General features: G+C 42.4%; 1 protein-coding gene across 1 annotated transcript in view; it reads right to left on the minus strand.

The window, feature by feature from the left end:
* Positions 1 to 1331: 1331 nt before the first annotated feature.
* The window catches only part of LOC128462003 (retinoic acid receptor beta), a 126591-nt gene continuing 113127 nt past the window's right edge, over positions 1332 to 14795 (minus strand). Inside the window, exons 6-8 of the mRNA XM_053447222.1 lie at positions 12740 to 12944; positions 9246 to 9404; positions 1332 to 7647 (exon numbers count right to left, since the gene is read on the minus strand). Of these exons, the coding sequence (XP_053303197.1) occupies positions 7364 to 7647; positions 9246 to 9404; positions 12740 to 12944 (648 nt within the window). The 3' untranslated portion in view covers positions 1332 to 7363. The remainder of the gene's footprint in view (positions 7648 to 9245; positions 9405 to 12739; positions 12945 to 14795) is intronic.

Below are 14795 nucleotides of genomic sequence, written 5' to 3' on the forward strand. Positions count from 1 at the left end.
TGCTCATGGTGGGAAACACAGAGTTAATTTATTGAACTAGGGAAGCTCCAAACCTCAAACTGCCCAAGTGAACCAAATATGAACGTATGTATTGTGTAACTGGTGAAATCTAACACACATATTTATAGAAGTGAGGGGATGAAGTGAACCTGTGTTATTGTCAGCGAGGTGTCAAGACATTTACAGGCTACATCAATTCAACTTAAAGCAGCATTTTATTCACTCAATACTTTTGAAAAACATCTTATGTGGTGCAAGTCAAGTTTTATTCTAAGACATCCAATTTCTGATCTATTTAAGCTGTCGAATGTCTGAAACGAAAAAAGGCCGCAGTGACCAAATACAACTACAGAGTTTGTCAAGAACATAAGGTAATGAGGGTTGTCCACTCGTGTTAAAACTCGTGCTGAAGTGTCCTTAGGCAAAGTCTTTTAATGTTCAAATCCAAACCATTTTCCCTCTCATTACGCTGAACATGACAACAAATCGTGTGTTTATACTCGCGTTCAATCATTAGAACTTTCACTTTCCACTCACAATTCTTACGTCTTCCAATCAGCTGACCGTAATCCAATCAGAACTTGCCATTGTCTCAATCAGACAATCACGCCGTCGCCGCCAAATTTATATCTGTTCTCCTCTCTGTTGCTTCCAGCCGTCACTCCCTGCGACCCTCCTCCTCCCGCACAACCTGCAGTCTCCAATTCCAACGTCCTGACTGAGTCCACTCATCAGCCCATCCATTCTACACATCCTTTAACCCCCATCTGTGTCTAGACCCCTGAAATAAATCTCAGATTCAAGGGAACAAAGTAACAAGCTATGCTGACCTACAATCAGATTATACATTTCTCAAGGTTAACATGTAAGTAAACGCTGATATTACATATCCACCAAACACAGAAAAAGCTTATTAGTCCTGTTGCTGTGTAGCTTGTTAACTGTTCTGCTTGCTGATGCAGGTCTATGTGGGGTTTCACAACCTTTTCACTGTATATAGCAGCTCAATTGCTATCCTTGAGAACAAGGCTGTTGGTCCTTAAACATGCTCCACAGAGCTGTAGCAAATTAATAAAGCATATCCATGATCCAATAGCAAATGGATGCCTTTGATTTGCACTTTTAATGGGTTTATTGTGCCACTAAGACCAAGCTCTGGTGTGGATGAATAGCAACAGCTAATTAGTTCATCTGTATAAACCATTCTATTTTGTAGCATCGCACAATGTATTCATTCAGCTGCAGGAGCTACTGCGTATTCCAATGAACACTAGACATTCACTGTTTGTCAGGATTCATAACCTGCATGCTTTAAAGAACACACACATGTATTTTTAAAATAAATATATTTTATTACTTTGCCAGGACAGTTCATGGTAAAGTTAAACAGTATATGAACATAAAAAGCATATGTTAATGTACAAACAGAGACAATATTTTAAATGGAGAAACAGATCGGAGCGCAAACCTCAGAGCAGCTACTGAGGTCAAGTTCACCCTGTGGAGCCGGCAGCAGGGGCTGATGGGATCGATCCTCATCCGTCCCTGCCCCTGCCCCCCTCTCGCGCTCAGTGGGATGTGATCATTATGTCTCATATTAACACGACTATACAACACTGCATATGACTGGTGGGGAGGTCCTCTGTAACAGATGGAAAAAAGGCGACGATGGACAGTTTATGATGTCGACCAAATACACCTTCGAGATGGACAACAACAGAGCTACTGTTAATGACTGATACTGGTTCACAGTCTAGTGTTCTGGCTCCTGGTTTTGTCTAGGGTTGGACTGGTATGTGAGACTGAGATACAGGGTCTTTGTAACACAACTGCCATGTGTTTGTGTTAATGTAAAACTGGTCGGACCAGTGGGAAAAACTTCACAACAGCCTTCTGCCTGTAATTTGACTCAAATGTTGAGGATATCGGATACTTGGCGACGTCAAGTCACAACAAACTGCCGGCTCAATGGTTGCAAAGCATTTACTTGTTACATTGAAACAAAATATGAAATATAATTCAGTCAGTGACACAAAAAATCGCTCACTGAGGTTTGGTATTACTACAAGGCTGACAATAGGGCAGCCATCTTGAAATGATGTGGGAAAGCTGCAAAGACAGAAAAACTGGAAGTTGTCCTGGTTTTCCAAGGTCCCACCTTCCTCATACTGTAGCATACAAGGGAGCAAAGTATCTGTAATTTGCAGGTATTCAAAACCTCCTATTTAAAGGGACAAGTCAACCTTCAGCTCAAGAGGACATCTAGCTGTTGTCAAACATGAACTCCAGGTAAAAGGTGGAGAATTTTGGATTTCCCCCAGAGTTTGCCTTTTCTGCAGAGATGCGTTTACAACAAGAGGTCAGTAGAAACCACGGAACGTCTCACTTGGACATTTGCGTTCACACATGCACCTCCTTCGGAGAAAATACGGAGGAGCTGTGGAGTCCAGTGCATGTCTGAAAGCAGCTGTAGAGGGACATTCATTTGGAGTCATGTTTCTGTTTCTCTCTTCTTCCTGTTGTGTTGTCAGATTGGTGCCTGATGCAAGGTGGGGGATGTCCAGTTAGCGGAAGTTCCACCTGCAGATGCAAGTGAGGACATTGACAGCAGTGAGACTGAAGGTCAACTGTTAAGTTGCAAGACAATAAACCAAAGCAAAGTGTTTAGAGAGGCTGTGAAGCTTCATAGAACTGTAGAGTCGGGTGATTATTCGTATTGGGGTTTTCAGAAAAAGTGACACCTTTGACACACTACACACATTACACCATGAGAATGTTCTATCATAGTATAAAGATATGTAGTAGTGCAGCGTTGATATATTCCTGGTGGAGGGCAGTTGTTTGCTGTGTGACACTCTGAAGGGTGATTTAGGCTGATTTAGTCAAATCCTGTTGGTTTTTCAAAGCACTTATTCACATACCCCGTCAAGCCCTAGTTCATTTGTTGACCTGTCAACCAAATAGCTGTCGACTGATTGGGTTTGATTGATTGACGACAGCTGATTGGCTTCCTGGCAGAGGGTGGGGAGTGGAGCAGCTCTGTTGTTAGACATGGAACAGGAACAGAGCATATCAATGACATCAGGTGCTGAGGTGACTTGGTTGTCCATTTCCTCCACTCACGGGTTTCTCTCTCTTATTTGTCGCAAATTGTACACGTGTGTGTTGTGGCGACCGGATGCCCAGGTCAGCCCACCAAGTTCCAGTTACTCCTCCTTTTGAATTGTTTTACATTATTCAGATGCGATTCCAGGATCCCAAGGACAAATGAAGGAGCGTCTTTTCCACAGAGCTGCCAAATGAAATGCAAAGCACACACCATTTATGTAACATCTCTGCAGTGAGCTAGATAGTAAAGTATTACAGTTACGTCGGTACAACATTCAACAGAAACAAACAAGATGTAATTCAGCATTGTGAAGTTGTTTCCTAAGGGAACAGATAACGGCTCCTGCTGTGTCCGGGTGCCCGAGGGCACGCCAGACGCGCCAGGAGTGGATGTGGACATTCTTCGGCTGTGAAGGTTTTCCAGCTTCGTAAAAGGAAAACAATTTTAAATAAAATAAGAACACCTTGACGCCCTACCTACATCTCTCACCAGGAGAGGAAGACAGAAAATCAAGGGAGAACATTTCCTATGTCACATTGAGATAGAAGTAATTATTCCTTAACACTGCATATCATTCATCTGACAGACTCCATGACATAATTCACATTCAAACACGCGAAAACAAAACAAAACCAAACCTAAAACAGCTCTGGTTTCCCTTATGATATGTATTTCTGGGCAGGGATGGAACGCAGATGGGTTTTTGTTGTGCGCTGTTGAGACCCAGAACTCCTCACTGCCCCGGGGTCTCACTTTTCAGAATGACTCATCTACAACAGTTCCGTGAGGTGCTTATCTCAGCAAATATTCATCCCAGCAAATATTTTGAGACTTCTAGGACATTAGGTATGGGAGTATGTTTGTGCCAACGTAAAATTTGCTTTTGACCCAGATTTTGAATTTGCATTTGTATTTAAGGAGCCGACTGTCATCAAACTTAATAATTCATCTCATCAAGTCCTACAAAGCTCAGTCATAAAAAACCTTTAAACATCACAGTGTCACACTGACACATATCATAGGTGTCCAGAATCAGTTTGTCATGTACTTTCACTTTGCCTCACTGACACTGTAAATGTCACACAACTGTAAATTTTGCTTTAACGCAAAGCATTGCACTAAGGGACAGTTGGCAAAATTTCTTGGACGTGCCATGGAGACACGTTGAGATTTTGGAAGGTTCTATATATAGAGCACGAATTTGACACTGAGAATTTGGGAACTCCAGTAAAATGGCAAAACATAATTATAGTGATGTATGGAAGTGAATTTAGGCTCAGCTCACCGGATGAAGACCCTGCGATATGGTTGAACGCTCCAGAGGAGGTGAGTATATTTTTTTCTTTACTTAATAAATTCTGATTTCACAACCTCTAAACTGTTGTTTCCGAGGTCGAACATATATGCTAGACTAACAAATTCCCAACTTCCTAACGAATAAGTGCATTTAGCAAAAAGGTGTAACTACTCCTTTTAGACTTGGACGTGGATGAGAAGTCTAACAAGCGGAAACCATGTCTCTAGTTAAATGACAACAAAGTAAATTCTACATGTGGACGAGGGAAGGTGTTATGTGGCCGAAAGCTCAAGAACAAGTGAACTTCTTTTGTAAATCAATAATTTCAGATTCAAATTGTGACGAATCCACATCGGTAAATTGATCCTAAAATCAAATGTAAATGACCATAGACTCAACACATTCATCTTTCCAAAAAAGCTGATGAATATAATTTGACCAACCAACCAAAACCAATATCTTGGATTGGTGGATGTCAGCTTATTTGCATTGTTCCACTGGATTTTGATCTGAAATTTGGTGACAAGTGTTAAATTCAATGGAGACTCGAAAGTTGGTATGAAGCCTTAAACGAGAAAATACAAAAAAATTTTGAGCCAAAATGAATACGTGCTGGCACAAATTCCTGCTTATTACCTTCACTTATGAACCAAAAAACTGTCCTACTTACTGCATCATTTCTGGAAGAAGAAACACACATTTTCTGAAATCCTAAGCTGTTTCAATATCCGTGTTCTCCTTACTTTTATGTTTGATAGGTGGTTGAACTTTGGCCCTCTGCTGTGGGGGCGGGGCCGTTAGCTGTCATACTGCTACGTTTCGAACATGTTTAAGTGCTACAGTTAGTTTGTCCCCAGTGCTGTTCATGAACAACCACACGGTATCAGCCTGAATGGAGTCGTGATCCGACCTGCAGGGACAGCAGCGTAGTGAGGGATCTGGGTATTAGTGGCTATAATGGAGTTCAGTTCCCATTGTTCGGTGGGATGTGCGACCTCAGCTGTGAAGAAAAGCGGCTCTCTAGGATCATCTTTTAATTTCAGCGGGACTGCCTCATCTGATACACCACGCCGCCTACTTCCCGCCAATGAGATTAAGTACTCAGTTGGATCTAATGTCCGAAGAGAAGATTTACTCGACTGCATTTCTCAGGGCTGTGGAGGGTCATTTGGGATCTCCTCTTGCATCATTAAATGTTGCTTACACTGTCAAGTCTGAAGTCTAAGGCGGATGAGTGGAGTGGATTTGGGTATTCCACCGCACCATGTGCTTTCTAAATTATTGTACAATCTTCCTCGACCCACGCAGCTCAGCAATCAGAATTGCATTGCCCATGTGTTTCACTGGTTCAAACAAGACACTTCTGAAAGGATAGAGAAGGAAACGTAAGTTGAGGAGCTCTGCTCATAAGGCCATAACAGAGCCCATTAGTGTCTGCAGAGCCTGGTTGGTAGTTCATGCTGTTGGTGGTGGATACACACTCATGAGGTTGACATTCAAGCCGAGGCTTTGATGACCCGACAACTTCTATTTGTGCAACTGTTACATTTTTAACGGTATCCCATTCTACTTGCATCTTGATAGAGAGATATGAGACATCCTTGAAACCAGACCAGAGATGAATTTCTTCTCTGTTTGCTAGCAGGAGCACAACGTGCCTGCAGAAGAGAGAATGTGGATATGTGATGTTTATTCCAATCATCATCCGTCATCATCATCACTCCCTTTTTTGAGATATTTTCTGCAATCGTATGTGCTGGAGGAAATTGGATTTATAAATAGCATGTAGCATAATGTGAAGCCAGACATCTTCCTCATACATTCAGTCATCACTGTGGGGCCATCTTGTTTTCAACTTGTGAAACCCCTGAACCGACCGTGGTTAAAGTGGAGTCATGGTCCACTAGAAGTATAGGGTGTCCTGTGAGATCACAGCCTGTTGCAGAACAATCTCTGGTATCTATCAACAACCTAATTTGTCCAATTTGTTTTGACAGCGAGGTAAACTGATTTACGGAGGAGATACAGCCACCAGATGAGTTAATTTCATAGACAGGCTGATTCTAAATCTAATCTGGTGCATCGGGTCTCTGCGGTTCATGCCGAGACTGGAAAGTTAAACAGACGTGGTCAATCTGATGAGTGTGTGTCAAAGGCTTTTGCTGTTGTGCTTCCCTCCGTCGAGAAAACAGATGATCAGACTCGGCTGTCGATATGGAGAGAAGCTTCGCATTCTGGCGGTGAGGATGTAAACTCGTTCATGTAGAGACGTGAGCGAGTAAAGTGTTTTAAAAGACAAAAACTGTTTTAAATATAGCAACATATATAAAATATTAGACTTCCATAATGTCAATATGCAATAACATTCTAGATAACGTTTTGAAGGACTTACAATTTGTCCCTCTTCAAACCTTGATGTATCGCCTCAAAGATAATATTTAAGACAATGAAAAAAGCACCACAAAATTCATCATAGAAACAGAGATCTAACCATACGATGGTATGTACAATGTACGTATGCCAACAACATGAGAGAGGGAAAGAGATGAGGACAGAGTAGGAAAGAGAAAGAGAGAGAGGAGTAAAACCACTTATCCAACTCCTGTCATGCAGATAAGGAGTTACACGGGAGACCTGAGGAGTATCATCTCTGGCGGTTTGTGAGGGCCACGTCCTTCTTGTCACAGTCCCAGAGACGCCATTACAAATGAGAGCTCAGTTCAGCATTATACACAAACCGAAATCCTTTGAGGCCTCCGTGTTGACGTTTTCTTTTTAAGGAGGGAGTTTTAGAGGAATGGGAGAAGAAGGATACAAAGATAACATAATACCAAGCGTCAGAGAGTCAGGGCAGAGAGGTTGGGCATGGGGGGGGGTCTACTCCTTGCCGGCTGTTCTTTTTTTGTGTGCAAAGAAATGTCAGAGCAAGTCTCAGAGGCACCCATGGGTGCACCCTCCTAGGGCTCTTCGCTAGGAGGTGTGGCTGCAGCCTCCTCTGTGTCCAAGGAATCCGGTGACTCCTGGGCAGGGGTGTCCTCCTTGGGACTGTCCTTGCCGCCGGGGCTGGCCCCTTCCCCTTCCCTTTCACCTTCACCTTCACCTTCACCTTCCGCGGCCTCGGCTGAAGTGCTGTTGCTGTTACTCTGGCTGTCTTGGCCCTCCGAGTTCTCCAGCATCTCCTGGATTAGTGGCGGCATGGAACCTGGGATCTCCATCTTCAGAGAGATGACGCGTTCTGCTCCTGCAAGACAAAATGAGGGAGGTAAACAAAATTGGGGGATGAAAGTTATTTCTTGATTTTGGAAACAGTTGTTAGAGAAGTATCTGAATTCAACGTCCTCTGACTGGCTCTGTCTGAGCCTGTGAACAATTTATCTAACTCAACCACCCCTGAAAACCACCAGACAAGTTGAAAGCTCCAAAACGATGCCCTGAGTGGACATTGAGTGAAGATATTTTTTTTAATTAGCAGATTCAAAAGCAAAATGAAGCAGTTTCAAAAGGATTTCTTTGTCAGACATCCTCAGTGAATTAATTTAATAAAAAACTGTTTACTAAAACTATTAATTTGCATTGTGCACTATATAAGCTACTTTTTAACCCAGAAAATACAGAGAAGAGAAAATATCAAACCAAAAAGTGAAACTAAGAAAAAGTAAAGGATTAGGACACAAATGAAACCGATACAAACAGTGAAAGCATTAGTAAGACAATAAGCTGGGAGAGGAATCAGATAAACCAAGGAAACAACAAGAAGCCAAGTTTAAACAAAGGGTTTAAAGGGAAGATAACGAGCAGAGATAAAGAGTAGGAAACTCTACAATAATGATTCCAAAGCCGAGGGACTTAGGTCTGTGGAAGGTTGATAGAAGCGTTTGAGGCTGCCACAAAGCTTAAAGAGGGTTTAAGGCTCAGCACTGTGAGTCAGTCCAAATCATACATGGAACAGATCAAAGATGTTTTCAATCTGTGGTGTTTTACAGGCAGCCAGTGTCGAGAAGGTGCTGCCTCCTTGTGTTCCTTGTCAGCGTTCCTGCTAAGTTTTGCAACTGAATATTGACGATAACGATCACAAAGTGCCACTGATGGTAACGCACCAAAGCACTCAGCACATACTTTGCTCATTTGATGTAAAAATGAACATCGTACCGTCTTGTTTGTCCCCCCCCCCATTATATAAAACCTGGCTTATAATACCTTACTCAGCAGCCATTTCCCCAAGTTTGAAGATAACTGGGTGGTCTCCCCTTTTCCCCTAAGTTGTCAAGACGGAAACTATCCAGTGTGAGAAATGTCCAACTTTGAATGCCGACTTTTTGAACATTTTGAGTTCACCATCCTGGTCCTCGTATACCAGTGCAAGTTGAAAGAACTCATAGTTGAATGAACAAGTTCACAGTCGTCTTATGTGTTTTTAACCTCTTGAAACCCACTGGGTCTCCGGGGGAACATTACAGACACTGAAAAGATAAAATAATGTAGATTATTACTCCAATGTCTCTGTGTCACTTTAAAAGAACTACTCCAAGGTTGATTCTCTCCTTCTCTCAGTTTACTGACGGTCCCGAGTAAAACCTTTCCCGGCCCGCGTCAGAGAACATTTGCATAAAGTTGAACCTTTTTCAATTTCTCTGTGTCACATTGCAGCAAGACACCAGCTTATTTGATAATTCTGCTCACAACGATAGCAGCCTGTCAGCCTCTAGTGTTTGAGTGCTTACGCCTCAATGCAGGAATATCAGTCTCTGACATGCAGGCAGACGTGGATGCCTCCTGCTATTTGTAACTGCAGTGAGCTGATACGTGTGGTGCAAGCGTAAGGGGACATCTCCCTCCCACCTTTAGCACTGATGCTGCGCAGGTCGGTGATCTTCATCAGGGTTTTGGGGAACATGTGGGGTTTGCTGGGACGGCGCTTCCTCACGTAGATCTTCAGAGCCTCCAGCAGTGGCTCCTGGAGCTGGTCCACCTTGGAGGGCTCCTCCAGGTCCTGACGATCTGACACGCACACACAGACACGCACACAAAATCCAGTCAGACTTGAGGCTCAGCTATGACAAATCCATGTCTTTGCCTTATCTGATGTAGACAAGCTAGAGGCTAATACATGTTTCACAGCATGAAGCCTGGTTTGATTAAGAAGGAAGAGTTTATCTCATTATGTCAGCTCATTTGCTGCAGAGGAGAATTTGCAGCGATGGTTACAATTAGATAACTTGAGCAGAACGCTCATTAAAATCCTTAATTCCGACTGGTTGTGCTCAGCTCTGATAACTGTGCGGTTTTAGAGGCAGAGCTGCTCGGCAGATTTGGTGTTGAAAGCCGTGCATCTATCCAGAGACCACTTCCCTGCACATAGTGATATTAGAATGACTCAGTCGTCAAATGCACCAGAGGCCTCTGCTCTGTGAACAGGGACAATGGCTCAAATCCCCCATTCAAAAAACATTAAGGACTTTTTAGCTGGTAGCTCCCTTTGGTTTTTATTTGGCTTTATTGTGCATCACATGTAGCCACTGGCAATGTTGAGAAGACTTAGCGTCGGTTTATTTTCATCACAGAAAAATATTCTCCATTTGGAATATCCAGCAGATTTCACAACCCTGAGTGTTTACATTTACACATTTTATTAAACTATGGCGGGTATCTGATTTCCCCTTTGACATTTTAAAGGAAAATAATTCTGTATCACAACCTGGGTTTCATCTTTGTTAACTGGGAGTTGGTTAAGATAATACTGTTCTCACTAAAGTAATTGTTAAAATCCCATTGGGCCAAGTCATGGTGCTGTTTTGCATTCAGAGATCTCAAAGAGTTTAAACATGATCACAACCAAAATGGCTGATGATCAGAGCTACACAAACAAAACTCAAGATGTAATAACGGCCTTCTTTTAAGTTTGTTTGAATCATCTGATTCCAGGCTGCATGATGCCATCAGGGGGAAATACTCTAACAATTCAGCTCTCATTTTAGATTTCAAAAGATTGGTTCACATTTTCCAGTAAATCTTAAAAAATTACACACATGCAAAGTACATTTTCTAACTGTTCCCTCCTGTTCTTTTTTGCTGTAATCACTTCCTTAATCAGTTCCAATGAAAGTGATGGAGATGCTCAATATGCTGTCACCTTCACCTGAGGCTGTTAAAGCAGCAGGACAGGAGGATGGAGTGATGGAGCTGGGGTTCACTTGTTAATATCTGTCTCACTTTATTTAGCGTGAACGTCTTTTCTGATTGTCCCGCCAACACAGCTCCACAGGGAGGCACTTTGGGGATTTGAAAAATCCCCAAAGTTGAAAAACAGGTGAACCCATCCTTTAAAACAAAACTCTGTTGGTTTGAACAGAACTTGGAATGACTGACCTGCCGATCCTTTAGTGAGAAGAAAGAGTTGTAATCGTTTAAAGTCACTTAGTAAAATATACTACAGGACGTTTGCAGTTTCCAGTACTCATTTACATTTTAAAATTTTTTGATTTTTAAACTACTTTCTGTTTCTTGTGAATCTAAAATGTCCGGTTGTTGGACCATTGCTCATCAAGACAACTGAATATGTAAACTTGGTAAATGAAAAATCCTGATAGAAAACTATATAGATTCAACCATCAATTGAGATTTCATCTGAATGTCAGCTCTGACAAAAAGTCACATTGAAGATTACAATTCAATCCACCTTTAGGCCTTAGGGTGGCAGTGTGTGCATTGAAATCAGAAGCTGCTGGGCCTGCAGACAAGGAGCATGATTACAGATGCAATCAGAGGTGTCTCGCGCTTTCCTCGGATTATGCAAGAGCCTGAAATATTTTCTGAGGCTCTGGGGATTGAGCATATAAATATATATTGTTGAATGAAAACCCAGCGGCGAAGGAGCCGGAGCGCTGATGAAAATGACGGGTAGAGGGGAGCGTGATAATTAGAGGAGACGCTGTGTGACTTTCAGTGGACATACAGGAAAACTTTGTGCATGTATGTGTGTGTGTTTGAATATGCATGTGTGTGCGTTACAGAGTTGTGTGTTAATGTGCGTGTAGCCACATGAGGGCATTAGTTATGCCTGACGTGTATATGGTCGTGGATAACAAGCAGCCTCTTCTCTCTTGGGGGGGGCAGTTCAAACATTCCACTCAGCGAACGGATTCTGCTGTGACATACCTGCCCGTCATCTCTCTCCTCTCCCTGCTCTCTCTCCAGTCACAACAGCGCTGCCTCACTGACAGCAACCTGTGGGTGACCTGGTTTCAGACTCAGGTGGAGGCTGATTCACTTTCCCCTCCAACTGAGTGATTCCTTTACCAGCGAACCTACCGAAGTTCTTCTGAACTGGGTCACTGTCACAGTGTGTTTTGGGTGATGTTTAGTCAAATATTCTATATCCTATATAGTAGACAAAGGGTATTGCAGTGCATCATGAAAGTGTTGTACAACAGATGGTCACTAACCAGTATATACCATCATGCATTGCACTCACGCCATTAACGGGAAGAAAACTGGCAGAGGGACGAGGAAGAAAGGGCAGCAAGTCTCAGCCTTCTCTCTCTCTCTCTTTCTCTGGAGATTCTTCTCCTCACTCTCATCAAAAACATCACAAGTATCGCAAGGATAAAGACGGACAGGTTCACAGAACGATTTGAGCAATGCATCCCAGCAAAAACCGCGGCAAACAAGTTTATTTCTAAATTAAAACATGGACTTTAATACATGCTTTTTTCCTACCTGTATCGATGGTAAGTGTAAAATGCACATTTGAAATGTATTATTGTAATTCTCCACCGGCCGACATCGTTGTTATTGTTCTGTCATAATCCTTAAGTCTGACATAATTACCGGGGCAGAAGAAATGTACTGGGTAGTGTCTGAAGTGCCCTTTTTTCTTTTGCAAATTAGGTCACTATCATCCTTTACATAGAAGTCACTATATGGTGAAGTAGGGTTTAGTGAATGAGTGGGTGAGATTAGACACAGCCCTTGTAAGTATCATTCATTTACACCACCACATTTATAAACATGGGGCGCAGGATGAAAAATACAGAGTTTCCCACTGAGTTGAAATGTTCGAGTTATGATTTAACACTGTCAAAGTATAAAGACATACTTTTGCTGTTGGACTGCTCACAGTTTAACAGCAACATGTGACAGGAAGTTACTGTTTGCTACGTGTGCAGTTTGTGTATTTTATGTCATGAACATATGACACATTGTATCCAACATGTGATGATGGGTTGCATTCACATTTGTGTCTCTACCATACCCCCCCGCCTTCTATTCTTATCTTGTCCTTCTTCCCCACTTCCCCCCCACCACTCCTCCCCATTCTGCCCCGGTTTGCCCACCTCCAGAGATGAGACAGATGGCGCTGAGGAGGCCTGTCTCCGTGTCGTCCATCTCGATGGGCAGCAGCTGGTTGGCAAAAGTGAACACCAATTCAGTGAGAGGGCCGAAGCCAGCGTTGTGCATCTGCGTCCGGTTGAGGGTCAGCCCATCCGAGAAGGTCATGGTGTCCTTTTCGGGGGTGTACCTCGTACAGATGCGCAGGATCTGACAGGGGGGGAAGGAAGAGAGAGAGGCTCGGTCAGCAGGGACTTAGTGGACAGGAAACCTTCTGTGACTACAAATTGGAGGGTTCATCCATAGAGGGGAAGCTGCAGACAGTTTGCTTTGGACGTCTTGAAGCTGAGTTTGAACATCGACTGAGCATTTATTCACTTTCATTATTTTTAATGAAAAACCCTTGGTTTGGTGGAGTCAAATTAAAAGTATAAGACTTGATCCAGCTATAATCCATACGACAAAGCAGGAAATAAGGAGGATTTACCTGCACCACTTTCTGATTCCTTTCTGCTCAACCTGGCAATTCAAATGGGTTCTTATTAATGGTTGTATAACTGGTTTCTAAAGAATTCCAGTACGTTTTAATAAAAAACAAATAAAGGTATTACATACATTTATAATGTCTTTAGTACAGATGTCTTTTTACACTGGGACTGATTTGCTAGAACAGACTTACTTCTTTTTTCTTTACATATAGTAGTGTTGATATATTGTGGCGACTTCACTATACCTCAAATATCAAAGCTGTAAACTGATCACCCAGGACTTTAGAGCAGGTACTGTTTTTTAATCAAACCATGAAACCGAATAAACCAACTGAAGCTAAAAATCTGTTTGAAATCATATCAGTGAAGGTTCAGAATGAGGCCAGAGAGACACACTGATCAGTCACAACATGCCTTACTTTGTGGTGCTCACAGCATAAATTCAATATTAAGTCCCAAACCTAAATGAGCATCATATCAGATACCCACATTATTACTGGACCTTCATGATGGGAAGCCATACTTACAATTTCACAGAGGACTTTTGTGAAGGACTGAAAGTGAATAAACTTTCATATTATGGTTGCAAAATCATCCACACTTCAATGGAACAGGAAATAAAACACGATAAAATATTGTCACATGTAGCTTAAAAAAAAACTAGATTGACTAATTAAATTAAGATACATTACATCTTGTTTTATTGGCTCAGTGTGAAAAGATTTGCATCACCTTTAACCTTGTTACTGATAAAAAACACAAACACACACACACACACACTCACACAATCCTGCAGAGAGGAGAGACGTTCCTTACGTAGATTATGATGTGTGAGTGATTTGAAATGAGCAGAGTCACTTGTTGACCTGCGGGGCAGCCTGGATACTGTAAAGGTTATAATCTTAGTGTTTTATCAAACAAGCCTTAGTGCATTCATATGGAGAGCATCAAAATAATCAAAATATGATCATGTTGATTTTAATATTTTATTTATTTATTTGTGTGTGTGGGATCTCACAGTCATTCTACCAGACTGTGAGAAGGTTGATACTGTTACATGTGAGTATGTGTGAATCTGTGAGAAGTCTCAACCAAGTTTCCCAGGAAGAGCAACAGAGAGAAGAGTCACGGCCAAAACAATGACCTTCCACACACTCAAAGAAAATAACCTTTGGGTCTCCCTGCTACACTGCACTGCGTGTGCGTGTGTTTGTGTGTGTGTGTGTGTGTTGTGTGAGAACACCTAATGAAGCCACTGACAGTGGATGTGAAGCCTACAGGAACCTTTGAAGCTATTTGAGTGGGATGCTTCTGACAGTGAGTGGCAGGCGTGTCTGCAACATGAAACAGAATAAAACATGGCTACTGGCAGTACTCACACCAGCTGGCCAGGTCTGTGCTCAGACACACACAGACACACACACAGCGTTTGATCTTTACTATGACACTCCCTCAACAAGGCCTGGTGCACAATACCTACGCCCTTCACCACAGAAATGTGCTGGTGAAGGGATGCTGATGGCCAGAGTCACCACAGCCTTCAACTTCTCACCTCTGTTTCCCCGGGAGTTCA

The sequence above is a fragment of the Pleuronectes platessa genome, chromosome 18 (assembly GCF_947347685.1).
Source record: "Pleuronectes platessa chromosome 18, fPlePla1.1, whole genome shotgun sequence".
In the NCBI taxonomy this organism is placed as follows: Eukaryota; Metazoa; Chordata; class Actinopteri; order Pleuronectiformes; family Pleuronectidae; genus Pleuronectes; species Pleuronectes platessa.